The sequence below is a fragment of the Microcaecilia unicolor genome, chromosome 13 (assembly GCF_901765095.1).
Source record: "Microcaecilia unicolor chromosome 13, aMicUni1.1, whole genome shotgun sequence".
Taxonomy (NCBI): domain Eukaryota; kingdom Metazoa; phylum Chordata; class Amphibia; order Gymnophiona; family Siphonopidae; genus Microcaecilia; species Microcaecilia unicolor.
Window position 1 is genome coordinate 1,455,509 of NC_044043.1, and position 26,993 is coordinate 1,482,501.

Consider the following 26,993-nt stretch of genomic DNA (forward strand, 5'->3'; position numbering starts at 1 on the left):
AGTGGATGCTGGTGCAGTAATGATAACACAGTCCATTCAAAGCATTTCCAAGCAGCTTTGTAAAAGACGGGCTTAATGTTTTATCATTTGAAACAGTTCCAATGTATCAGAAGACTATCTACCTTATGGCCTCCCTTTCAGCAGCTGTCAATTGTCTTTCTTCTTTACTGTCCGTGTGCAGGGCTGCCTGATCTCTGCCAGCATCTCCATTTGCAAAAGATTTTGAGGGACTAACTTTTGTCTTTCCCCAAATAGCACTGTTAATAAAAAATAAACAAACATAACTATCAAACAAAAAACCCCACAGAATTTAATTACAAAATGAATAAGCATGAGAGAAAATCCTGAATACAATCCTAAGGCTGTTTTTAATGAATTATACTCTTTGCTGAGACAGTTTTGAAATATGAAAAAAACCTTTGAAAATGACATACGTGTCAGACAAATATCAAACTTCTCAAGTGTCAGAGTTCATTTAGCAAGACACAGAAAATGAATACAAAGCTAAAGCCCTTGTGGGCTTTTTCACCTGTTAAACACCCCAGGGACAGGACATCAAAAGAGTAGTAGTTCCAGGCAACTTTAAGAAATTTAGAAATCCAATTATACCACCTGTACGTAGCAATAGCAAAGAAAGCGGAATTTCTTTACCTGTAATAAGGGTTTTCTGTGAGCTCTCAGCATTACTGATAGACTATTACTATTCAAGTAATTTCTACCTAAATTACATATACAGAAAAAGGGAGACAAAATTTGTAATTCACAAATCTTGGAAAGTTTTTTGCCACTACATAAGTACATATGCCATACTGGGAAAAGACCAAAGGTCCATCGATCCCAGCATCCTGTCCACGACAGCGGCCAATCCAGGTTAAGGGCACCTGGCAAGCTACCCAAACATACAAACATTTTCTACATATTATTCCCGAAATTGTGGATTTTTCCCAAGTCCTTTAGGAAATCGTCCAACCCCCTTTTAAACTCTGCCAAGCTAACCGCCTTCACTACGTTCTCCGGCAACGAATTCCAGAGTTTAATTACGCGCTGGGTGAAGAAAAATTGTCTCCTATTTGTTTTAAATTTACTACACTGTAGCTTCATCGCATGCCCCCTAGTCCTAGTACTTTTGGAAAGTGTGAACAGACGCTTCACATCCACCTGTTCCACTCCACTCACTGTCAGTAGGCAATGATCTTGGTCACACTTATCAAATATTAAAAAATGAAAACAACTGCCCAGAAGGGGGGAGGGGGGTGTGCAATAATGCTCCTTAACCCCAAAATGGGTTACCATTACTGGTTCCTATAATTACCGGGAAAAAAGTGGTAAGAAACAACTCAGTTATGAGAAAAAGTTACCACTAAAAAACCTGGTAATACGTCTAATGCACTAACCAGATCATTATTCACTGAAACAAAAAATAACATGCAAACAGCTATAAACAATTTAAGCAAAAAAAATAAAATAAAACACCAAAAAAGATACAAACAAAAAAACCAATATAGGAGTTCCTCCAAAAAAAAGACTGCACAACAATAAAAAATAAAGAATTAGCTTCAACTTTTCAACGATCTCTGTACCTGGCAGGATCTCAAAACAGTAAATAGATTCCATACTGCTATAAGCAGTAGAGTTCCCACCTTAATAATGATTTTTGGACTTTTCTTCCAAAAATCTGTTCAAACCTTTTTTAAAACCTGCTACGCCAACAGCTTTTACCACACTCTCCAGCAATGATTTCTAGAACTTAATTAAATGTAGAGTGCTAATTTGTTTTAAATTGGCTACTTAGTAACTTCATTGCATGCCCTCTGGTCATTGTACCTTGAAAAGCAGAAACAAACGATTCACGTTTACTGTTCCACTCCACTCGTTATTTTATAGACCTTTATTATCTTCCCTCAGCCATCTATTCTCTAAAATGAAGAGCCCTAATCTCTATGACTTTCCTCATAGGAGAGTCATTCCATACCCTTAATCATTGTGGTTATAGGATGCGTGCCTATGATGCGGTTGTTGCTTTTTTTTTCTTGGGCATGCGTATAGCATCGATGTTTTGTGAGTGACTGTTCTACGCACACGTTAGGTGCTTTCCCTACCGAGCTGCTTGCTGAAATTGCATGCAGCACATTTGCATGCGATTTCCTTTGAGCATCGCTCGCTAATAGGATCTAAATGCACACTTTTTTTTTTTTTTTTTACAGGGACTTTTGTACATCAGGGCCCAATTCTTATAAGACTCCCAGATTTTGTGAAACTGTGCTACTGTATTTCTTCACATAGCCATCATTTTAGACATTAACTCCCAGATTCTATATATGGTGACTAAAGTTGCACGCACAAATCAGCGCGCATAACCAATTTGCGCGTGCAACTTAATTAATGAGCCAATCAGTGCCAATGGGCTGTTAACCAATTATTGGCATTAATTGGGAGTTACGCACACATCGAATTCTGTAACAACGTGCACACAACTCCTCTAGCTTGCAATTTCAAGGGGGCATTTCAGGGGTGTTCCTATAAATTACACGCATTTTTATACGACACGTCCGATCCTTGCCTAATTTAGGTGCTGGCATTAGATGAGGCGTTTATGTGTTATTCTTTACAGAATAGCACTTGATGCATAATGTTTTGGCACAATTTACTGAACCTAGTCCTAAATATATATATACTAGCCGTTGAGCCCGTAAAAACGGGCTGATATTGGGGTTTTCCTTCCCCCTCCCCGCGAGGTCGCCACCGCTACGTACCCCCCCCCCCCCCCCCCGGAGTTGCCGCCATCCCTCCACCCGGCCCGGGCCCTCTCTTCGTTATTCAACTTACAGCAGCGCCGAAACAGCAGCAAGCAGCAGCTCCCGTTGGCCTTCCTTCACTGCCTGTGCCTCGCCCTCGTGTGACGTCACGTCGGCGAGGGCGGGGCACAGGCAGGGAAGGAAGGCCGACGGGAGCTGAAGCTGAGCTGCTTGCTGCTGTTTCGGCGCTGCTGTAAGTTGAATAACGAAGAGAGGGCCCGGGCCGGGTGAAGGGGGGGTGGTGGCGACTCCGGGGGTGGGGGGGGCGGTAGCGGCTACCTTGGGGGGGGGGGGAGCGGTAGCGACGTCAGCGGTTCCCTCCCTCCCCTTCAGCGCAGTTTCCCTCTCTGTCCCGCCCCCCTTCCCCCGTCATCATGTCTTGACGCGGGGGCGGGACAGAGAGGGAAGTCTCTACTGCGCATTTGCAGGTGAGTCGGTCACTTGCCATTTATAGGTTTGATAGTTCAATTTTGCCTTGACCTTACTCATTGAGGGTATCTCCTTTTGTTAATGTTATCCTACAGATTGCAAAAATGTTTGCAGTCAGTTTATGAGTTTCCAGTGTCATCCCTGGGGTCTTAAAGTAAGCAGCACTCCATGGTTCGAGCTGAGCTGGTATACCAGTGTCAAAGCTTCAGACCAAAATGGTTGTATTTTAGCACAAGTCGAAATCCCCTTGCTCCCTGCAACATTGTCCAGTCCTAGACAAAGTTGTTCTAGGGTGTAATACCACCTGTAAAGTATTTTATAGCCATTTTCCCACAAGGTTACTTGCAACAAATACCTTTAATACATACTTAAATGCTTTTCCCAGGCTTTAATCTCATAATTAGTCCCCAGCTCTTTTTCCCAGACCACTATGTATGGCTGTATGGCACTAGAAATGCAGCTTGTAATAATATAGCTTTAGACTCTCCTTCTTCCTTCTCCACCTCCCAACACTATTTCTAGTGAAAATTCAGTCAGATTAAGTTCTGAATGAGCTTTGTGTCACAGATAGTCTAAATTGATCCTAAAAACATAGGTCTCTATGGTGGAACCCATATTCTTCAGTCAGTTCTTCAACGGATACAATTTCCCCCTCATCCCATAGTTGGCCCAGGCCTTTTGCTGCTGACTCCAGGCAAGACACCACTACCTGCAGCTGTGCAGCTCTATAACAGAGTATAAAGTTTGGGACCCCCATACCACCTTGAGTCTTGGGATGGTACATCACTTCCCGCCGGACTTGGGGAAGTTTTTTCCCTCCATACGTGTGGAAATATTTTCTGATGAACCTTATGAAAAAACTGGGTTGGAAGTGGTAAGGGGAGTGTTGAAAATAGATACAGCAGTTCTGGAAAGATTACCATTTTAACCAAGCCAGCTCACATTCAAACCTTCCCACTGGTCTAGGTCTTCAAACATGGAAATACTTTAAAAACAAATAGGAGGAAATATTTTTTCACTCAACGAATAATTAAGCTCTGGAACTCTTTGCCGGGGGATAAGTTAACAGCGGTTAGCGTATCTGGGTTTAGAAAAGGTTTGGACAAATTCCTGGAGGAAAAGGCATGGGAAGCAACTGCTTGCCCTGGGATTTGAAGCATGGAATATTGACATGATTTGAGTTTCTGCCAGGTACTTGTGACCTGACTTGGCTGCTGTTTGGAAAGCAGGATACTGGGCTAGATGGACCATTGGTCTGACCTAGTACGGCTACTCTTATGTTCTTATGTCATGAAGAAGTGGTGAGTAGTTACAATCATAGAGCTGTTCTGGGGAGGCTACTATATTAATGCAAAAATTAATTTGCTTGTTTGCCCATTTAAAAGGATAGAGAGACCTTGAAAGACCTACGTTGCTCTGGGCTAGACTAACATTGAGAATTTCTGATTTAGACATCATAGTTTTAAATCCAGAAACCTAGTCCTGCAAAATCGTGGTCACATTAGATAGGGAAGTTTCTGGATCTGTAGCATGAATAGAACATCATCTGCAAAGATCATAATTTTATGCATCTCCTCCCTCCCTTGATACGATACCTAGGTGGGACCTAACTAGTTGGACCAGGGGCTCTATAGATAAGGCAAACAGCAGAAGAGACGAAGTAGAGCCCTGTCTCTAGTTCGAAGTTCCCAGTGTAATCCCTATTGATCCGCAAGTTTGCTAGTGGCTTCCTATAAAGGGTCTGTATCCAGGCATCCTCACTCACACTTTAAACGTAAAGGGCAAGCATACCCTACTGAAGGTTTTTCTGCATGGATTGAACGAATTAAAGAGGGTGTCCCCACCCTTTTATCTTGCCATATCAAGATCTGTTGCCCCGTTATAAAACCTGTTTGTCTTTTACCAACTGGGGCATCGTATGCTGCAGCCTTTGTGCTACAATTTTTGTAAATATTTTATAGTCTATATCCAACAAAGATCAGCCTACCTGATCCAGACAGGCCAGAATCTTTCCCTGGTTTGTGTATTACAGTCACTGCTGTTAACCTCTACGAGTAGGCCAGTGGCAGGTCTCTATCCAAGGTATTCAAAACCCATGCTAGAAACACTGCAAGAGCTTTCTTGAAGCATCTGTAGAATTTGTTAGTGAACCCATTGAGCCCTGGCATCTTTGATTGCCCAGTTTCCTCAAAAGTAATTGCCAGGCTTTTGGTACATAGAGCAATAATCACTCTGACTTGTATTGTATAACCGTGAACTTATGAGAATACTCTGGCTTACATAAATGACATGTAACACGGCGTGCATAATGTACTATGTTTCAGATGTTTTGTATTATCTATTAATAAAGATTTCAAAAATTTAAAAAAAAAAGTAATTGCCAGGGATAGCTGTTCTGCCTCAGCCTGAACTGTGTCCTCTAGTTTCCGTAATGCTTTATAAAAGTCTACAAATGCCATTCGTATCTCTTGTGGATCTACACAAGCCTTCCCATCTCCACCTACTATTTGTGATCATAAAATCAAAAAGCAGTCCTTACATAATTTTATGAGCCAGTAAATGCTCTGCCCTATTCCTCAGGGGTTTTCTGTAGTTTATCATGAAGTTCCAAGCATAAGTGATCTAAGCACTAGACGCATGATCCAGCCCATGCCCTCTTAAGAATGTGCTCTAGGTCCTCAAAACACTGGTGTAATTTAGCTCCACTAGCATTGTGGCTTTTATAAATATGAGCCTGCATTGCTATTGTTTTACCACAAAGGACTACTTTCAGCACTTCCCAAAATATACAAGGATCAATATAACTTGTGTCCTTGATGTCAACATATTTTTGTTGTCGGTCCTTCCCTATTTGCTTTATGTTTTTTGGATCCAGTAGCAAACTATTATCAAAGTACCCCAAAGGCAGACCATGATGCTCCGGCAAGAGCGTAAACAAAAGTACCATAAGAGCATGGTCCAACCAAGTCCATGCTTTATTTCACTAGCATAGGCAGCCTGCAAGATTTTCCAATCCCCTAGCCATAAATCAATGCAAGAATAAGTGGTATGTACCTGACAGAAATAGGTGTAGTCTCTTTCACCAGGATGAATCTGTCTCCAAATGTCAACTAGGCCCCAATGGTCAAAGAATTCTGTCAGCTTTTCCATATCAGTGTTAGCATAGCTCGCAGTTGGGGCCAAATTATTGACTCAAGGGTCAAGCGTCAAGTTGAAGTCTCGCTCTACCAGTTATCTACCCTCTACGTACTAAGAACAGGTTATCAAGCTCTTCATAGAATGTGCCTTGATCAACATTGGCAGCATAAAAATTTAGAAATATGTATAACTGTTGGAACATCAGTGCTTTCACCAATATATAATGCTCCCCCTTGACTTGTATGGGAAGAGATCCTGAATAAAACCGTCTCTACTCCTATTGTTTTCTTTTAGAGCCTATTAACAGCTAGATAGTTAAACACAAAAACTACTGTAATATCAAAGTGTTCATGCTTTGGCAGGAGGTGCACTTCCTGTAGGAATCTAACAAACTTTTAAACAAAAGTTATCTCTTTGCCGAGGAGTTGAGTCTGCGCACATTAAATGTGTGAAGTAATATTTCTATGTATGGCTGATCTCTCATATCAAACCAAACTGAGGCCATAAAAAGTGCTCTACCTATCCCTCTTATCCTCCCCTCCCCCACCTATCTTTTTCCTCCCTTCCTTCTTTAAACCACTGCATGTCAACTCTGTTAACATGCCTAAAGTTGGAAGCACTCCTCGCATCTCCCCTCATAATACATGCATTATCTCAATGTTTCATCCCCCCCCCCCCCCAATCTCTTGACATTTTTAATAAAGACATGTATTGTAACAAAGATTAGATAACTTAACAACAGAATTCAACAGTAAAACCTGGTACAAACACACAAGTGTAGCTTGAACAGGCCACTCACTAGCCCAATTAGGCCAGCCTCACTGCACTTGGTAAAGCAAATAGATTTTAGGAACCCACACAGGCTTACTTCTCATGTACATGGCTCTTTTATGAAGGATTCCAGTATGTGACATTTGTCTCTTCAGTTATCCCTTTCCATTAGTAGGGCATTGCCAATTAGGATGCTCTTTCAATAGTGAGATAGGTTTCCCGGTATACTGCCCTTCAGATTGCTCTTGCACTGGAAAGAGTTCTTAAGCATCCTCTTGGGCTCTGATCTGGATTAGCTTTCCATCTATATAAAAATGAGAGTGGAGGGATATTGCCACATGTAGCGGATGCCCTGTTCTGGAAGCATGGTGGACAACAGCTTTAGTTCACACTCTGCAATCTTAAAGTGGTAGTGGCAACGTCCTGATATATATCAGAATGAAATTTATCCCATGTAATTTTAGCAGATGCCCTCACCATGGATAGTATGGTTTCCTCTAATTTGAGGTCACAGAAGAAAGTCACTATTTCCTTAGGCAGATTAGGCAAAGGCTTGCCCAGTGCACAATGGGCCCACTCAAATTTTATTTTACTGAGGTCTATTGTGACCTTGCCTTCTGAGAACAGAGAATTCCCCACCTTTTGCACAACAGATTTACAGTTGTTGTACTTCAGGGCTTCTCGAACCCCATGAAAAAGGAGATCCTGACATCTACTGTGGTTTTCTAGGTCCTCATGTATGTTGGTCATCTGAACTGCTGTTCCTTGCACTTCCAGAAGCTGTTTTTCAAGATAATGCATCAACATGCTCCACAAGGCACGCTTCTGCCACTTTCACTCACCAGCCCAGCTCCCTGATCTCACCTTGTAAATCGGATCCCTAGTGCGATAAGTTCAGCGAGTACCACTCTGACATCTGTTTTTATTTTTCACATCCACTCGCAAACTCCACAAGAGGTTTGGGCGGTACTTCAAACTGTGTCATGCTTGTGGGCCATTCTGTACCTCTTGTAGCCCCCTCCATCATAGCTGATCCAGTGGCTGCCGCCATGTTGGAAATCGCATGACCCGTCTTGGAGTATGAGAAATTTGCCAGACTGATGGCATGCTACTTAGAGCCCATCGCCGTGGTTTGCTAGCTTGAAAGGTCAGCTGGACCAGCTATAGTGAATTTTAAAACTAAACGATGGTGGGGATGATTGCCAATTAAGATAAGGGAGGTGCAGAACTGAAGGCTTGGGCAGCCATCCCATGCGCTGACATCAGATCCCACAACTTTTTAAATTTCCTCGAAAGACTGAAAATCCAGATACACAATATTAACAGGCCCATTTTTATTCACATCTTCAAAAATGTACCAGACTGTTGAGACAAGATTTCCCTTGGCTAAATCCATGTTGGCTTTGTCCCATTAAACCATGCCTATGTATACGTTCAGTAATTTTGTTCTTTATAATAGCCTCTACTATTTTGCCAGGCACCAATGTCAGACTGGCCTGTCTCTGGAAACCTTTTGTAAAAATTGGCATTATATTAGCCACCCTTCAATCTTCAGGTACCATGCTATTTTTAAATATAGGTTACAAATGACTAATATTGTAGATCTATAATTTCATTTTTAGCTTTATCAGTACTTTGGGGTGGTGTGGGGGGGGGGGGGGGGGAGTATAGCATCTGGTCCAGATGCTTTAGTTCACAAACATTTTTCAGTTCCTCTGATTCATCACCATTACATAATATTTCTGCATGGCTTTATTTGAAAACTTTTTTATTACATATCTTAGGTTCTATTTTTTTTTAATATAATGTGATCACCTTTTGATTTATCTCAATTTTGTGTAAGCCACATAGAACCAAATTTGAAATTTGGATTTTGTGGGATATAAATGCAATTAAAAAAAAAAAATCTTCCTCACATCTTCAGTGAAAACCGAAGCAAAGAATTCATTTAGTCCCTCTGCTATGGCCTTGCCTCCTTGAATGCCCCTTTTACCGCTCGATTATCTAACGGTCCAAGTGACTCTTACCAGCTTCTTGTTTTCACTGGTTCAGAGACAAGAAACTTTTAAAGCAAAATATGCAAAACGAGCATAATGTTATTTTTAAAGGATCAAGTTCAAATTTTTGCTGATCTCTCCTCCTATACACTTTAAAGAAGAAACGTTTTCACTCTCTGACTCAGCTACTATATCGATGTGACATCAAATATTTTTGGATATTTCCATTTGTGCTGTCCTTCACTTTATTATTAGATCCTTAACATACTGTTTTTTTGTTATACAAGCAAAGCAGTTTACCTATTACATACAAGTAATTTTCTCTAACCCTAGTAACCTGGGGCATATGAGAGGTGGCCATACCCTTAATCATTTTGGTCACCCCTCTTTGAGCCTTTTCTAATTCTGCTATATCTTTTTAAAGATACGGTGACCAGAACTGCACATAAAACTCAAGGTGCGGTCGCACCATGGAGCAATAAAGGTATTATATTCTTTTGTCTTATTTTCTATCCCTTTCCTAATAATTCCTAGCATTCCGTTTGCTTTTTTGGCTACTGCCACACACTGGACAGATCTCAATGTATTGTCAACGATGACACCTAGATCTTTTCTTGAGTGCAGAGTGACTCCTAAAGTGATTTGGATTATTCTTCCTAATGTGTACAACTTTGCATTCGTCCGCATTAAATCTCATCTTCCAACTTCCTACGGTCTTCCTGCAATTTTTCACAACTTTGAATAGTTCTGGATTTAAATCACCTCCCTCATTCTTCCCATTTCCAGATCGTTAATAAATATGTTAAATAGCACGGGTCCCAGTACAGCTCTCTGGGGAATGCCACTATTCACCCTCCTCCAATGAGAGAACTGGCCATTTAACTCTACCCCCTGTTTTCTGTCCAAGAACCAATTCCTAATCCATAACAGAACACTGCTTCCTTTCTCATGTGAGGCAGAGTGACAGGTGTATTTCCTACATGAACCACGAACTTGGCGCCAAGTATCTACCAGCCCCATATGATCCAATAAATCAAACAAGGCCTTCCTGTCATTCTGCTTATAAACCAGTTGTGCAGTAGAATCCAGCCAGGGATGAAGTGTCACATTAAAATCAGCACCCTGCAGATTATTGTAGTAGGGACCTCTCAAGCTCTAAATAAAAGGGCCTTTGATTTTCATTGAGAGCATATACCGATAGTAAATTATATTCATGCCCCTGGAGTTCAATTTGTACAGCCAGAAAACGACCTTGGGGGTCACTTACAACCTGTTTCACTTGCGGGTGCAGGGAGCTAGAAATCAACCCCTTGATTTTTAGCTGAGGGATGGAACGCAAAAAATTGCAGCGGATGCCCCTTACATCGCATAAGTGGTTGGTGATGTTTCAGTAAATGTGTCTCCAGCAAAAAAACAAAATCGAGGCTGATAGCTTCTTAAACATTGTCTTTTACACGGTGAATTAAGCCCATTGACATTTAGGGAAACTACCTGAAAATCACCCACAGTCTCCTGGGACTTTCACAGATAAGAGCTGCTTCTGCCTGACACAGACCCTACTTCTCCCCTTTCCCCTACACCATCCCCCTCCCACCCCATCCCTTAGCTGTAACCCAGCCCACCAGTCCACCCCATTTACCTCTTCCCCTCCTACCCTATCTCACTCGCCACCCGTTACCCGTTCATTGATAAGAAAAAAAACCCAGCCCTCCCAAGACACTCTCACATACTTACATACCCCCTACACAGCCAGCACATCCATCTCGCTTCCATTCACATCGATTGTGCATATATCCGAGATTTCAATCATATCATTTAACAAACAGTTTACATGTCTAGCATATCCAGCACATCCCATGCCCCTGCAAAACTATGAATCCACCTCTGAACTCTCATAATTAGGCAAATATCAGTATAATAACTATTAAATCAAAAATATAAAACTTTAGCACAAAAAAGTCCAATCTGCTTATTAAGTATAAACCACCTCATACACAGGCAATACTGAGTTCAGCATGAGGGAGTTCCTGGAAGATCCATTGCTGAAATCTGGAGCAGCAATTGCCGGCTCTTGCTACTGGACACCTGCTGCCACTTGGGTCTAGCTGGTATCTTTTTAACATCTTGCACCCGGTGGAGCCTCCCCATGAGCCACTGCATCCTGAGGGCAGGGTTTCAATGCCTCCTCCTTGGAGCGGATTCGATGTAACTGGCCCTCCCAGGTAAATATCAAAGCAAAAGGAAACTCATAGTATTTCTGTAAGGAACAGGAGCTCCCCTCTCCGATGTAATGTGTTAGCTGCCACATCCTGATAAAGGTTCAATGTAAACGTGTCCCACACAAATGATTCTTTCTAGCAGCACTTATCACCATTTCCTTCAGCTTAAAATTTTGAAAGCAAGCTACAATGTCTCTGGCCACATTCTCTCCAGCCCTTCCTAGGGCTCAATGTGCAAGCACTAGTTCAATCTGTGATGGCAGGACCATATCACCTTTCTCAGAGAGCAGGGAGCTTGCAATACGTTGACCTACCACCTCGTAATTCAGGTACTCTGGGGTTTCTAGCATTGCAACGCTGTAACCTGTTTTCCAGGTCTTCAATTTTAAGTGTAGGTTCATTGTTTGCGGCTACTAATTCTCAACTCGCTTATCCAGGCTCGTGAAGGCCAGATTGGTATGCACCGCTTTGATATCAGCTTCAACTGCCTGCATCCACTCTCGGATCTCTCCCATAGAGTCATGCTCCTCCTGGGCCAGACCCATTTCTTCCCGCTGGAGGAAGGATGGGACAGTGCCGCCAGTTATCAGGGACTGCACAACTGCTGAGTAAGAAAGCCGAGTTAAAGCCCTGCGCCTTCGAATCCATTCAAAAAATATTCTCTGCTGAAGCTGATCAACCTTCCGCTGCTCAGTGATGCGGTAGGTCACAGGATGGCTGTGATGCATTAATGATTACTGGTAGGGGAAGAGGAGCCGCCATCTCGGGTAGTGACGTCATTTCCTCACAGACATCTGAAATTCAATAGAGCAGTCCAGCAACACAGTGTACACTAGCATGTAAAAGCGCCTTGAATCTCTATTTAATGACAGACTTCTGCTTCAATTATCATGACTCGTAAGATACTGAATCACCTATGCCTATGGAACCAGTTTTGCAAAAGGCTTCTTCAGGGTCTATGAGTGTTAAACAGCAGACACCTAATTCTGTAAAGGATAAACAAAAACCGTATCAAAATCCAGAATCTAAATTTAAGTGATGGCTCTAATGCCCAGAAAAAGGTGTGCATGCTTGGTAAGACTACCCAACAGCTTAAAGTTGCTGGGGTACTTTTTCCCCTGCCAGGTTCTATCAGTGACATCACCCATGAGTGAGGATTTTACAGTCATAAGTACATAACTATTGCCATACTGGGAAAGACCTAAGGTCCATCGAGCCCAGCATCCTGTTTCCAACAGTGGCCAATCCAGGTCACAAATACCTGGCAAGATCCCAAAAATGTACAAAACATTTTATACTGCTTATCCCAGAAATAGTGGATTTCCCCAAGTCCATTTAATAACGGTCTAGGAAGTCGTCCAAACCTTTTTTAAACTCCGCTAAGCTAACCGCCTGTACCACATTCTCTGGCAACGAATTCCAGAGTTTAATTACACGTTGAGTGAAGAAACATTTTCTCCGATTCGTTTTACATTTACTACATTGTCCTGCTTGTCCTTGAAGAAACATAATTTACAATAAAAAGAAAGAAAAATCTTTTTTTGGAGAGAGACCTTTTTTGTGTTGGGATACTGTCCAGATAGTACCATGGTATTCCATAAGGATATTTAGCGTCACTACCTGGATAGTACCACTAAATATCAGTAGGTCAGCATAATGACAGCATTTATCCAGGCATTCCTCTTTGAATATTAACTCCATGGTTCCTCGAAAATATTTCAAATAAAAACAAACAAATAATATGCCATATGATTAACAGATGGGATACACACTGCACATGAAAATAAAATCTATTCTTGCATACCGCTTTGGTGAAGCAGGTGGTGAGGTGGGGTTTGGGGGTACCCAAGGGATCTTGTTGTCTTTAGTAGGTGGCCTGTTCTCTTTTAGCCTGAAAGACACAGTCGTATCTTGAAAGCGGGAAGGCTTCACAGTAGATTGGCTGGGTCTCAACTTTCGAGCCTGACGAAACCCCTTCAAAGTACAATGAAACGTATAACTACGCATGAATAAGCCTGGGTTAATGCAGAGCTTGTCATGCAAACAAAATACTAAACAGCTTCTTAATCACAGAATCTCCTGAAATACACCTGAAGCAACCTCTTGGATCTGGGATGCATGATCACCTTTCAAAGATAAATTAAATAAACAAACAGGAAAATTATATAAAATAGTGACAGAACACATTAAAATCACGAGATTTCCAGGGTTGGAAATATTGTACATGCAGCACTCACATTGCTCAAAAGGACCACCACCTGAGCAGACTTAGGGCACAAGTATACCATGCTCCTGATTGAGGGCCAGATGCACAAAGGTAGCCATTAAATATGGCTGCCGCAGGAAATCTTACCAAGTCGCCAACAGCGACCAATGCACAAAGAGGATGGCATGCAAATGAGATGCACAGATCCCACTTTGTACATCGGTCACTGTTTGCGACACAAAGCTGTCAAATGCAATTGGTAGTCACCACAGAGTTTTTTTGAGTTGCGGGGGGGTGGGGGGCTGGGGAGGGCTTGAGAGGGGGTCCACCAGAGACCAGCAAAGCCCCTTCTCAAGCCCCTCCCCCACAAAACTAAAAAAAACTGTGGAGGTCTAATGACCCCCCCCTCCTCTTCCACAAAATCCCCGATGGTCCAGTGCACCCCCTTCTCGAGTCCCCCAACCCAGCTACTAAAATCTCCATGGTGGTCTAATGACCCCCTCACCGCCCGTCCACATACCTCTAGAGTTGAAGGCATATGCAATGCCTCCTCCCTCTTGGCCCGCCTTCTCAAAATGATGGCACCCAGCTCTGCCCAGTGCATTTTGGGAGATGCCATTTTGAGAAGGGTGGGCCCAGATGAAGGAGGGAGGAGGCGTTGCTCCCGCCCTCCTGCCTCAAACTCTATAGAGGTATGTGGACGGGAGGGGAGGGTGGGTCACCAGATCACCATGGAGATTTTTGGTAGCGGGGGGGGGGGGGGGTTCAGTTCGGGTCAGGGGTCTGTGCAATGAGCGTCTAACCATGGGAAGCAGTCTGCAGGTCCAGACCTGCCATAAAATTCTGCATATTAGAGGTAGGCGCTCAGGCCTCTGCACTGCTCGGAATGCTCATTTTAATACTAATGAATTTGTTGCGATGCATTTGCATAGGGTTGTTGGTAGATGCTACGGGGGAACGGTAAAAAGGACGCAGAACCCCTTGTGTATTACATGCTATATAACGTTTGCTTTAAACAGGCTACAACCGGTCTAAAGCAAATGTTCCAAGCACAGTAAGCGGGGACGGAAAAAACGCGCATGCACGCACATTACCGTCATGTCTGAGACGCTCCAAGTAAATTTGAAATAAAGACTGCCTCTGAGTGAGCTGGAAACCAAAACGAACAGTAGAAAATGTGGGAGCAGGTGTGCTACCCAAAAGCTTAAAGTTGCTGGGGTACTATTTCCCCTGCCAGGTTCTGTCGGTGACATCACCCGTGTGTGAGGATTTTAGATTCAGCTCATGCCCATTCAGTAATAGTTCAGAACAAGTGAGAAAAGAACCCCAGTAATTTAAGGGGATTTTCAGACTGTTCACTTTGGGACAAAGTCTGTAGATATTGACTTTGTGTTCTCTAAATTTTAGAATTCTTCAATAAAGATTGTTTTTCTTATTCAAAAATGCAGATACTAAATAAAATATATACTATTAGGACTATTTTTCAGAGAACCAATTTATGAGCGCAAGTCACTGCTTACCCTCATAAATGTCTTTGAAAATTGATCTTGCCATGTGCTCCTAATCTCTGTATTCTTTAAAAATCCCCCCATTTTATTTAAGATTTTCAACAGAGTAGACTATAAACACAAGTTTATATCTGCAACAATACCAAAATCAAAATGGAGGAGCTGGAGGTGGTACAGCAATGCTGGTGAAGGAGAGAAACCAATCCATTTTCCCAAACTAGCTGCTCTTCTAACACAACAACCTCGGCCTCTATGCACTTGGAATGATTTGTGGCTCAGGCTTAGATCACAACATCTGGGGTGGCACTCTCACCAATTCCTGAATAGAACTCGTAGCCACCGTTTGGATTCCCTTTCTTCCTCTGTGTGTCATACGGAGAAGTAAATGGTACTCTCAAAATCAGTTGAGCAAATGACACAATTCGATATAACCTAAAACCTCAGGAGCTAACTTTAGTATATCCGTTAGGTGCAGCCACTTTCTCTCAATATCATTATATTTTAAGAATAAAAGTTAAGAGAAATGGAGCAACATGAATACGGAATTAAGAACATCAGACTATGAGGATGCAAGAAATATCATCAAACTAATAATCGTTCAAAGCAAACAAAAGGGAGGTTGCTTCTTAAACACTTTACCTTATAAACATATCATTTCTATCGAGTCATGTTGCTTATTTACTTTGAAATAATATTAATAATATAATTGATCTCATAGGGTCCTGCGTACTAAGGTGCGTTTAGTAAACAGGGCCCAAAGTGTTTAAACATTCCTCTTTCAGGCAATCCTGGACTGTTCATAACATTCTGATGCAAAGGACCTAGAAGAGGTCCATGTGACTCCCAAACCACATACCGGGGGTCGCTCTGGCAACAGCACCCTCTTGTTCCTTAGTGGTTCATTTTTCAGTTGCGCATCTCCTTTTAAAATTCCTGTTGGTACCAATGATTCTCCATCTACTTTTGGAAAGGCATTTCTGCTAGGAATAGTAATGTTGTCTCCGTGTTTACTCGGTTGATCTTTGTCCAGACGGCTCCCTACATTCTGAGTGGCAGCAATGTGCTCAGTTTCTTCTGGAGACAGAATGGAAAAGATTCTATAGTAACAAGAACATGTTTAAAAACAAAGAATCAACTAAAACATGCAAATGAAATCACAGAAGAAAACCCCATTAAGAACAGAAAACAACCCTTACACAAATGGAAGGAAAAGCCTCAAAGAGCTCAAAAATGGCAAGTGACCTAACGAGCTGAAAAGATCTCAGTGGTCTCTCACTCTTTCATCATCGGCATAAAAACCTTCCATGCAAAAGTATACCCAAAACAAAACTTATCAAAACAAAGAACTACTACTCATAAAGCTAATTCCAATTTGCCTAATGTCTGTTAGTCTTGCAGTCATGATATGGGTACTTTAGATTAGTGCCGATGAGAGGCAGTTTAATGCGGTGAAGTATGTAAGATGGAAGATAGCGGTCTGTACTAAAGTTCTGGCCCTTGAAACAGCCTAATTGTGGCGAAACAGGGTCTCCTGTTGGGCTTCGTGAACGCTGTATGCTGCTGGAGACAGTTTGGATTGACAGCTTCAAGAACATTTAAGCTAAGTAATATTTGATTCACCGAATGTATATAATTGGTACAAGCCTTTACCATTGAGTATTGTGGAAGGTGTATGTGCATGTACTGCATGAATAAGAAGAGTGGAGTTTTTTTTGTGAAGACTAGTGATTGAAGAACAGGAGTACTCGAAAATTGAAAGGTGGTTCCTACATAAGGAGTATTCTCCATGGTTTCTGAAGTCTTTTTTTCTCCACATTTCATGTACACTAGCGATTATACACCTCCAATACTCGGTTGTATCTTAGTAGAATTTCATTGTCATAAGTACTTTAGATTAGTCCAATAAAAATGTTTCACGTATAGCCTATTTGTTGACCTTTATTTCTACGTAACTAGAGAGGAGTATTTTCAAAGCACTTAGCCTTACAAAGTTCCATAGGTTACTATGGAACTTTGTAAGTCTAAGTGCTTTGAAAATGAGCCCCTTGCAAGTGAATTAACACTATTTTCAACAGCCCACAGGGTAACGAAAAATAAATCACCCCACTTCAATCTGTACTCTAAGTTTATATACCTGTGTCACAAATAAGATCCCACAGAATGGAACAAGGTTATTGTACTTTGTGAACCATTTATGCCCAATTAGAAAAAGTGTTTGTATAAGACTACATGTAGGCCATGGATAAGAAGTGGGCCACTACTAGGAGTTGGGGGGGTTGGACATAATTCGTTTCAAAGTGACAGATGTGAATCCCCATTTTGCATAATGGTTCAGTGTGGAAAGTGGGAAATAGGTCAGGATGTTTACATTTCTCCAGTATTTTACAAAAAAGTCTCTGGAAAACAAAGTCTCTTGTAGAATAGGCATAAGGACTCTCACAAATATATATATACATATATTTGTTGGCGCCAACAGTGGAAGCAGTGAGTTTATATAGAAAGAAAAAAAATGCAGCATCACTCAGTGACATACATGAAAGTCAGGATTTTGCCCACTTCAATGTACAAGTGCTGCACTCACATGTAAATAGTGGTCAGACTCCAAAAAACAAGGGTGGTTACTTTATAGGCCTTATTTGGATTTCTACATGCAATTACCAGCATTTCTGAAAGCTGCTATTTACACTAGACATTTCAAGGGGGCATGGTTTGGATGTGGTCTGGACAGGACTAAAGTCTACACACACTCCTCATTTCACAAAGGTGAGACAAATAAATCCTAATAAATAAATAGTAACATACATATATAGTAACCTAGTAACATAGTAGATGATGGCAGAAAAAGACCTGCACGGTCCATCTAGTCTGCCCAACAAGATAAACTCATATGTGCTACTTCTTGTGTATACCTTACCTTGATTTGTATCTGTCATTTTCAGGACACAGACCGTAGAAGTCTTGCCCAGAACTAGCCCCACCACCCAAATACCATTTTTTAAAAATATTTATAAATATTTTTATATTTATAAATAAATAAATGGGGTAAAAATTCTAGGTCTATTTCTACATCTGCTCAATGACAAAATGTGTGTGTGTGTGTTTTTAATTCTTGTTTTGGCCAGGGCTTTACATGAGTGATTAAAGGAGTCATTCCTCTTAATCTCATGTAGTTTTACGTCCACCTCTGAAATGAAACAAATCAACTGTGGCTTCACTACTTACATGTTTAGGTACATGGGACAGCTACATATGAAGTGTTGCCATTTCCATGTGTAAGTGAGTATCACACCTCCCATGTGGAAGTTTGCCAGGTCTGTACCGCTCAATTTTCTCAACGTGTATATTTGTTAAATGGCTGCCACTGCAGGCAAATACATGTGCACCCTGACCTGAATGTATCAATTCCAATCTCTACATTTTACTTTAAAAAATGGGGCTTCACAGATATGTGGCACTAATTAACTAACAAAGCTGCTACAGGGGTTGTTTTTTAAAAATCTTTTCAGGCAAAGATAAAAAGTTGTGGATTAGGGGAAATTACCTTTTTCATCCCCCATTTAAAGCCCTGGCTGAAACAAACATCTATGAAACCAGTGTTTCTCTTGGAACTAGTAAAAAAAATCTGATACGGGAATTTGGTAAAATATACGTGACTTCCCACTGTAAAAATAAATACATTTTCACCCCATCCAAAAAGCACCTATTTGAAATCTCCATGTAGAAACTTCTAAAATGACCTCCTATATACCCCCTAACATACAATGTATCCACTTCTCAACTCCAGATGACTTTTCTTTAACGGTGTTTTTTAAACAAAGGCAGACAGCAAACAAGTTTATAGTGGCAGTGGTGTACACAGATCAGAAATAAACACATTATTCCAGTGAAGACAAAGTATTATCACTGCTTCATAAGCTACTCTCTTGGGTTTCTCTTATCCTTTTTTGATAGAAGTGGGCATAAACATCAGAGACATGATTTAAAAGGCAGCAACCTACTGCTGAAACAGCTCTATTGCAACATCCTTTCGCAGAAATGTTTTGGTCATTTATAAGCCTTCATAAAAAGATTTTGTTCCCAGATGTCATAAACACATGCATGATGTCAGCCAGCTGCTGCTAGAGAATGTATCTGTGCTGCAGTGAAGTTACAACTCCCCTTAGCTGCACAATAATAGCACATACAATACACAACTGTACAGGTCTTAATATGCCTTGTACAGTAGATATCCGCAGAGCAGGCTTCCTTGGTCACCCAAACCTACTGGGCAAAAATACAGATATATAGAATTGCAATTGGGCTTTAGAACCACTTCTTATACCCCGGTTGTCAGTTTCTGCACTCTAGGATTACAGAGGTGAAGAAACAAAGCAAGTGGAGTTATAGCACAGGGGGAGACATGTCCTACCATTCCCTGTGCTGTATCTGTTCCTAAACCGAAATCTTCAGTTTCAGTACCGTCAATCTGACATTTTCCACAAGCATCAACTTCTTAACAACCATTTCATTAAGAAGATGATATTCAAGGCGTCACCTGGCGACTTGAAGATCTTATTTCTGAGATTAGTATGGGCATCATACTGACTGAGCATTGCCCTGCAGCTACAGAAAAGGAATTGACCACCTGGAAGATGCCCTTGTCAGCAGATCAAGAACTGAAACAGCAAACTGGGGCGATTGTAAACAAACCTGTGGCGAGAGATAATCAATGTTACATCTTTTAGTCTATCTATTCCTTGAAGATGGATCTTGCTGGGCACTGAACTGTGTTTGTCGGTGGAAAGAACTAAAAAACTAATAAGAAGGAAAAGAACCACCACACTGCTTTAAATCCTTAAATCACCTACCAGCAAGGAGTCGTTCTGTGACCACCAGATCTGTCTGTGCAGATGGCTCTGGCTCTTTCAGGATGGCCGCCTTCTTCCCTCTCCTTGGAGACGCATTCCGCTGCCTGACTGGGAACAACTGCCTGGCAGGAGGAGATCTGTTCTGAACTCTTGAGACAGATTTCTTCATTTTCTTTGGTGTTAGCTTTTTTTCTATGAGAGAGTCTAAATCCTTAAGAGAAAACATATTTCTCAATTTAAAATACATTTTAATTTGTATTTCCAGAAGTAATTACATACTAAATTAATAGTTACAAAATTGATACATACTGCAGTCTCTCGCTTATCTGACCTTTGCTTATCCGAAATACCTAAGCGACGTCACAGTGTTGTTAATGAGATGCACATGGGTTTCTCTCTCTTTCTTGGTGTTGCATTTAGTTAAAAATGCAGCATTACTAAGTAAGATTTTTGGGCACATTAAGCTTGTAAACTCTTGTTACTGTTTCCTCTTTTTTTTTTTGTCTTTTAAAACTTTTATTAAACTATTGAACAGTAATACACAGGCTGATTGCCAACACCTCCATAACTAAGTAATACCATAGACCTCACCAACATCCCCCTCTCCCCCCACCCCAGGGGAGACCAGAGCAGTTCAATCAAATAAGGGTAAATCATTAGAGCCCTCGCCATTTGCGATAGGGACGCCAGACCGTCAAAAAATGACCCATCCGATCTTTCTTAAATGCAGTCAATTTAGACATTAAATAAAGATGATCAATCTTAGTCAGTAAAAACTATCGTGCGCTTTCTTCCAAGCCGATGCTAAACAAAGACGGGCCAAAGTCACAATGGCAGCCTCCAACTGATGTAACTCTGGAGGAAGGGAGCATGGATTACCATTAACCAAACAATCCAAGGACAGTAGGGGGGACAATGGGACCGCCAGAATGTCCTGAAGTAGTTGCGATACCATGGCCCAAAAGACACCAACCTTAGGACAGGTCCACCAGATGTGAACAAAGGTACCCTCCTTCAAACAACCACGCCAGCATAGTCCAGCGCCTGGTCCAAAGATCTTATACAGGCAGGAAGGGGAGTAGTACCATTGGAACAACATTTTGTATCCATGTTCTATATATAGCTGGATGCAATTGAGACCCTTAGAGTTGGATATAGATAAGCTGCCAATGTGCCGAGTCCAACGGTGGCATCCAGGATGGTAGTCCACCTGCGTTCATAAAACTCATCTGGCTGCAATAACATCACCCCCGCCTGCTGTAAAGACAGGGGTAGGTGAGATTCACCCAGGAGCGCATTATACAATCGGGCCAAAGGACCCGCCAAGATGTGAACAAACTTCTTATAGAACAAGTTTGAAAATCATCGAGTCCAGGTGCTTTACCAGATGGGAGCTGAGCAATTATAATCACACACCTCCTCCTTTAAAACCTGTGCAGAAAGGTGAGCCACCGCGCATTGAAACTTGCAGAGAAGATGATTGAGGAAGGAATGCGAAGGGCACAACAACACTTCGGCTGTCAGGGGTTTGGGTCCCCCGTCAGCACAAGTAGTCCACAACGGCGGCGGGGGGGGGGGGGGGGGGGGGGGGGGTGACAGATGATTCCGAGGCAGGGGGAGGAGCCCTGCCGGCCTTCCTGTGGACACCAAGTTCAGGGCCACTGGTGAATGGTCCGACCAGACCCGGGGTTTGATGGAAACCGTAGTAACAGCCGGACAACCCCAACATTCCAACAACCACATGTCAATGTGCATATAAGGTTGAATAAAAAGTATAGTCACGTTCTCCCGGGTGGTACAGCCACCAAACATCCTTCAACCCCAATCTCTGCATAAATCCTTGAAAATGACTTCCATCACTCTTAGCACACTGAATTGTAGTCGAAGAATTATCTACCAGAGGGGAACAGGGCAAGTTGAAGTCACCACCAATCATTAAAAACCCCTCCTGAAACTCCAGAATTTTAGACTCCAGCAGCTTGAAAAAGAAACCCTATCTAGCATGGGGTGCATAGATATTAATTAAGGTATACAATTGCTCACCCAACTCAGCTTTAACCATAAGAAATCTGCCTTCAGGATCAGAATGCATGGCGCGTAGTACACAATGTACCCTCTTACGGATAAAAACGATTACCCCGTTAGTTTTCTTACGTTTCCAATTGGACGCCTGGAACACCACGGGGTAATGCAGGATGCGTGAGAAGATGTGTACGTGAAGGAAGTAAATGAGTTTCTTGCATGAATCCCTTATCCATGCGAACCAGTTGGGCTTCCTTAAAAAACAGCTGATGCTTATGCGGGGAGTTAAGCCCCCCGCACATTGTAGGTCAAAAACTGTAGACATAAATGACTATGGAAAAAGAAAAGAACACCCAACGGCACCATATAGCTACAAAATTGAGTTATCTCCGTCTGTGACTGTGGAAAACCGTCAAAACTCAGCACAACAGCCATACAACACCAGACTCTCACCCACCACTCATTTCTAGCTCCCCCTTCCCCCTCCCACCCATAGCAAGCCCCCCCCCCCCCCATATGCCACCTGCCCCCATCCCAACCACCTGAAGTAAAGGATCCCACAAAATCGTCACGGGCCCTAAGAGGAAGAAGTGACCCCAAGGGTTAACAACAATCAAGGAACCTAATGAACTCTATTTTAAGAAAATATTAACATTGTGGCACTCCCAACCATGCTCATCAAAAGGAAACCCCATAAAGAAGCAACAGAGAACATCATGTCTATAAAAGTCGAAATTCAAAGAAAACAGAAGCCACAGTTTAAGTATGCTTGCCTGCTTTTGACACTCGCTGCCATCCCACCTGCCGTGGGGATTTCTGCGATGAGACAGAATATGTAGAGGCTGCCGTTTCAGCCTTGGTTAGCAGCCCGGCAGATATCAGCTGATCTTTAACAACAGCTACCATCGTTGCTGAGTAGGACTTGCTACCTACTGTGAAGGACAAACCAATTGGGAAGAGCCAACGATAATGAATTTGGAAGTACCTGAGCAGGCGTGTCTACTTTTTATACTCCTGTCACTTAACTAGCATGACCTCCACTGCATCCCAGCTCACAACACCTCCTTTGCGGTGAACCGCCCACATCACCCACTCCCAATCCACATACTCATGCGGACAGATCACCACATCCTAGGGTAGATTAGCTGAACAGGTGCTCGCCATTCTGTATGCTCCGTCAATGGGGCACAGTTGCACTGCTGAGGTTTCCCCCTCTTGATGCAAGCATTTGGCAAGGATCAGGCCTGCTACTTCCAGGACGTTCGCCTCCACTACTGTTTCCGGCAACCCTCGCAGGTGGATATTGCAGGAGAGAGAGCGGTTTTCCAAATCTTCTAATATGAACTCAGCTGATTCGTACTGCTGTTCCAACTAGCCCAATCGAGTATGAGGATGCTCCAAATTGTCTCCCTGTGCTTCAATCTGCAGTCACATCCACAAATTTGCCAATCTCACCCACCCCCTTTTTCAACTCTTCAAATCTGTCCTGTAATTCTGATCTTACCTGGAACCAGGTACTCATCTCTGCGTGAAAAGGGGTGAGTTCTATTTCCTGAGGTGCCACCGGACTCAGCAGAGCCACCACGCCAGCCGCCATTGTACGCACCTGGCGCGTGCTCTGTACCAAAGTCATCCCAGCTGACCCTGGCATAAGGGGATGCTTCTCCTGAGACAACATAAAACTGCCTTCCTTCAAAACAGTCTTGACAGGCAGGAAACGCAGCCAGGCACTGCCGATGGGAGCTGCCACATATAAATTCCCTGAAAGTTGCCCCAGAGCTAACAGCTTAAGCTGCCATCTGCATGGGTGACATCACTTCCTCCCTACTGTCTCCTCTTTTGAAATATGCATTATGCCTCTTTTATCCCTCATCTACTTTTTCTGTATTACCCAAGTTTTCGATTATCTAACCACCAGTCGATCCCACGTACTGTACGTCAGATAATCCAGACCCTCTGTACATGCAAAGCACTAACTTTTTGTTGTTGTTTTGTTGTTTCTTTTTTATACTGGATTTGAATTTTAGAATTAATAAAATCCAAATCCAAATTCTCACCTTTCAGTAGGTTATTTCTTTACCTTAGAGGGCTTATGAACTAAGTTTTCATCCGAGATAATGGAAGGTGAAATGACTTGCTGAAGATCACAAGAAGCATCAGTGGGAGACGTGAGATTTGAACCCTGGCTTCTCTGGTTGTCAGCCTGCTGTCCTAACCATTAGGATGTTCCTTCATTCCTTACAGTATATCTGCATTGTCTGAAGAAAGGGTTCTCAGTGCATGCAAATTTACCTCATTGTGGATATCCTGAAAACCTGGCTGGCCGAATGTGTCCTGAGGACTGGGTTGAAAACCCCCGATCTAAAATAACTATAGTGCAACCACAATGTACAGAGCATTAGAATAACTGCAGTGTAGGTTCATGCGGATTGTTAGCTTTAGTTTAATGCAGTGTTTCCCAAGTCGCATATCCACAATCAATATGCATGAGATTCATATATGCTGAAAACCTGATTGGCAAGAAGGTATTCCAAGAGTGACTTGGAAAACACAACGTGCCTGTTTTATAAAAGCAAAAAAGAACAGATCCATGTAGAAAAACTATAGGCTGTTTTATGTATCTGCATTGAATAAATATTACTTTATCTTTCTACATGGGTCTGCTCCTCTTTTTTGCTGTTCTGATTCTTGTAGACTGCTTGCCTGTGTGCTTTTTAGAATCTGTTTTATAAAGTGCATATCCAAGATATTCTTACTCCTTTGGGCTTCTACCCATCAGCCTTCATTTATGGTTTATTAAAAGCTTAATATACCACTTTTAATGTGATGTACAGCAAAGCTGTGTACAATTCGTAAAAATATTAATAGCAGAAAAAACACACCAAAATCTTGAAAGACTCTCATCATGGCAAGATACAATAGCTATAATCTTATCTAGTAAATGGATATTCCTATTCCTCTCCCTCCCACAACCCGAACCTTCACTGCTGCCTAGCCCACTCATCACAACAATCCTCAGCCAAAGCCACAGATCACACTTTTCTCCAGAATCTGGTATGTATGCAAAGTCTAAACACAGATTGTCCCCAGAGACCAGTGAATACATCCTCCGAAGTCTGACATACTAGCCACACACAGGTTTATTTTAATCCAGATTTTCAAAACACCAACTCTGTAGGTGAAACACTTTCCATACCTCAACTTGTTGCAGAATGGAGATGATTGTGTCAGAAAGATAAGAGTCCGATTCTTTATCAAGTTTGGCAGAACAGAGAGATAGCTGGCGAATCAACTGGCCCAGTTCCTTGTAGTGTGCGGGGACTTGTAGCTCTGTCTGGTCATTAAACTGGGTGACAAACATTTGCAAAGCCCGAATTGCAGCTCTGTGAGCAGCTGCCAGTCTAGACATGGCGAGAGACTGGTTAAAACATCAAACAATAAATTCAGATTAACACTCAATTCTATAAAAAGAACATTTTTGGTAGCATATCATCAAAACGTCAGTGACATATAAAGAACAACACTTTAATCATAGTAATTCCACAGAACAGTGATACAGGCTCTTAGTACAAATGGGCTCAACATTAACTCAAGCTATAATAGGTTGGCAAATATTATAATAACTAGTAAAAGAGGCCCGTTTCTGAGCAAATGAAACGGCCTCTAGCAAGGTTTTCGTCGCCAACACCCTCCCCCTTCCTCCCTGGCCAACCCCTTCGTTGTTCTGCCATAGCTCCGCCCCCAACGTCATGATGTTTGACGTGAGGGCGGGGCCCGGAGCGATTCCCCCCCCCCCAGCCTCCCTCCCTGCCAACCCCTTCGTTGTTCTGCCATAGCTCCGCCCTCGAGGGCGGGGCCCAGAGCAATTTTGGTGGCTTCACCCCCACGAACCTTTTTGAAGGAAGTCAGGGCTTGGCTTCACTGACGTCAGTGTCCTCAGAACGTTGAGGGTGAGTTTTATTATAGTAGATGTGGAATACAAATCAACTTTGTGGAAATGCTCTATAAACAAAGTTTTTGAAAGGAAACCACTTTTTTCAAGGAGCTACAGCAAAAATAGCAGCCACTAATATTTCTTACCTTCTTGGTGTGCTTGATTTTATGAGGACTTAATTTCTCAAGGTCTGCTTGAATTTCTTTAACCTGTTGATTGAAAGCAGAAGTAAAACAAACTTGCCTGAGCACAATTTCATGTTCAACGGCAGCGATTATAAAGAGTTTTGCCAAGCTCCAAACTGTCCCTGACCACAAAAACTATGGCTACAAATCAAGTCAAAGTCCAAGAATCTTGGCCATGTTTTGAAGATATTTTCATCAGGGGTATAGTAACTCAAATTAAACACCACATTATAAAATCAGAAATTTTTCATAATTTGCTTGTCATTTAACAATTTGATTACCTTAGACAGAAGCAGCTTCAGGTGCTTCTGCCATCAGAAACAGCCCATCAAGCTGCAAGCAAAAGGAGCCAGCACCAACTTGATGGCATGCCTGGCCACGTGGCTGGTGTGCAAGAGCCTGCACCTTGTGCCTGAAGCAGACCCTGGTCAGTTCTTTGGTGTTATATTTATGTTTTTATTTATTTTACATCACTGAACGTCTTCTTCTTTTTTTTAAACTTGCCTTATTCTCCTGACAACAAGGGAATAAGGTTACAACAAGCAGCCCGGCCAGCTTTTTTTTTTTTAAGTGTCTGGAGCTGCAAGAAGCCTGGTAGGGGGAACCCCAGAAGGAAGTACAAAAGATTGGAGGTGGGAGAGGGGAAGCACAACCCCCAATGGCAAAGGCCCCACAGGGAATAAGCTAAGAACACACCAGTTAATGCCTGTGAGCGATGACTTTGGGCTGTGGAATACGAGCGTGGATGGGGATGACATGAAACTCATGGGAATAGGAACAAAACAAGTCATTACGATAGCGAGGATAGGAAGGGGTGGATCAAAAGTGAATGGGGACGGGAGAGGATGAATTGGAAGCGAATGGGGATAGCGACCAGGTTTATTTTTTTTGTTACATTTGTATCCCACATTTTCTCACCTATTTGTAGGCTCAATGTAGCTT

At 42.3% G+C, this 26,993-nt stretch overlaps 2 protein-coding genes across 2 annotated transcripts in view; one reads left to right on the forward strand and one right to left on the reverse strand.

The window, feature by feature from the left end:
* LOC115456837 (thioredoxin domain-containing protein 17-like) overlaps positions 1–26,993 on the forward strand; it is a 531,330-nt gene that overhangs the window by 471,653 nt on the left and 32,684 nt on the right. The gene's annotated exons all lie outside the window — the stretch shown is intronic.
* Positions 1–26,993, reverse strand: part of LOC115456835 (protein moonraker-like) — a 126,213-nt gene that overhangs the window by 81,452 nt on the left and 17,768 nt on the right. The window contains 6 exon segments of the mRNA XM_030186161.1: positions 123–257; positions 13,154–13,323; positions 15,920–16,137; positions 19,911–20,121; positions 25,129–25,350; positions 26,013–26,075. Coding sequence (XP_030042021.1) covers positions 123–257; positions 13,154–13,323; positions 15,920–16,137; positions 19,911–20,121; positions 25,129–25,350; positions 26,013–26,075 — 1,019 coding nt within the window.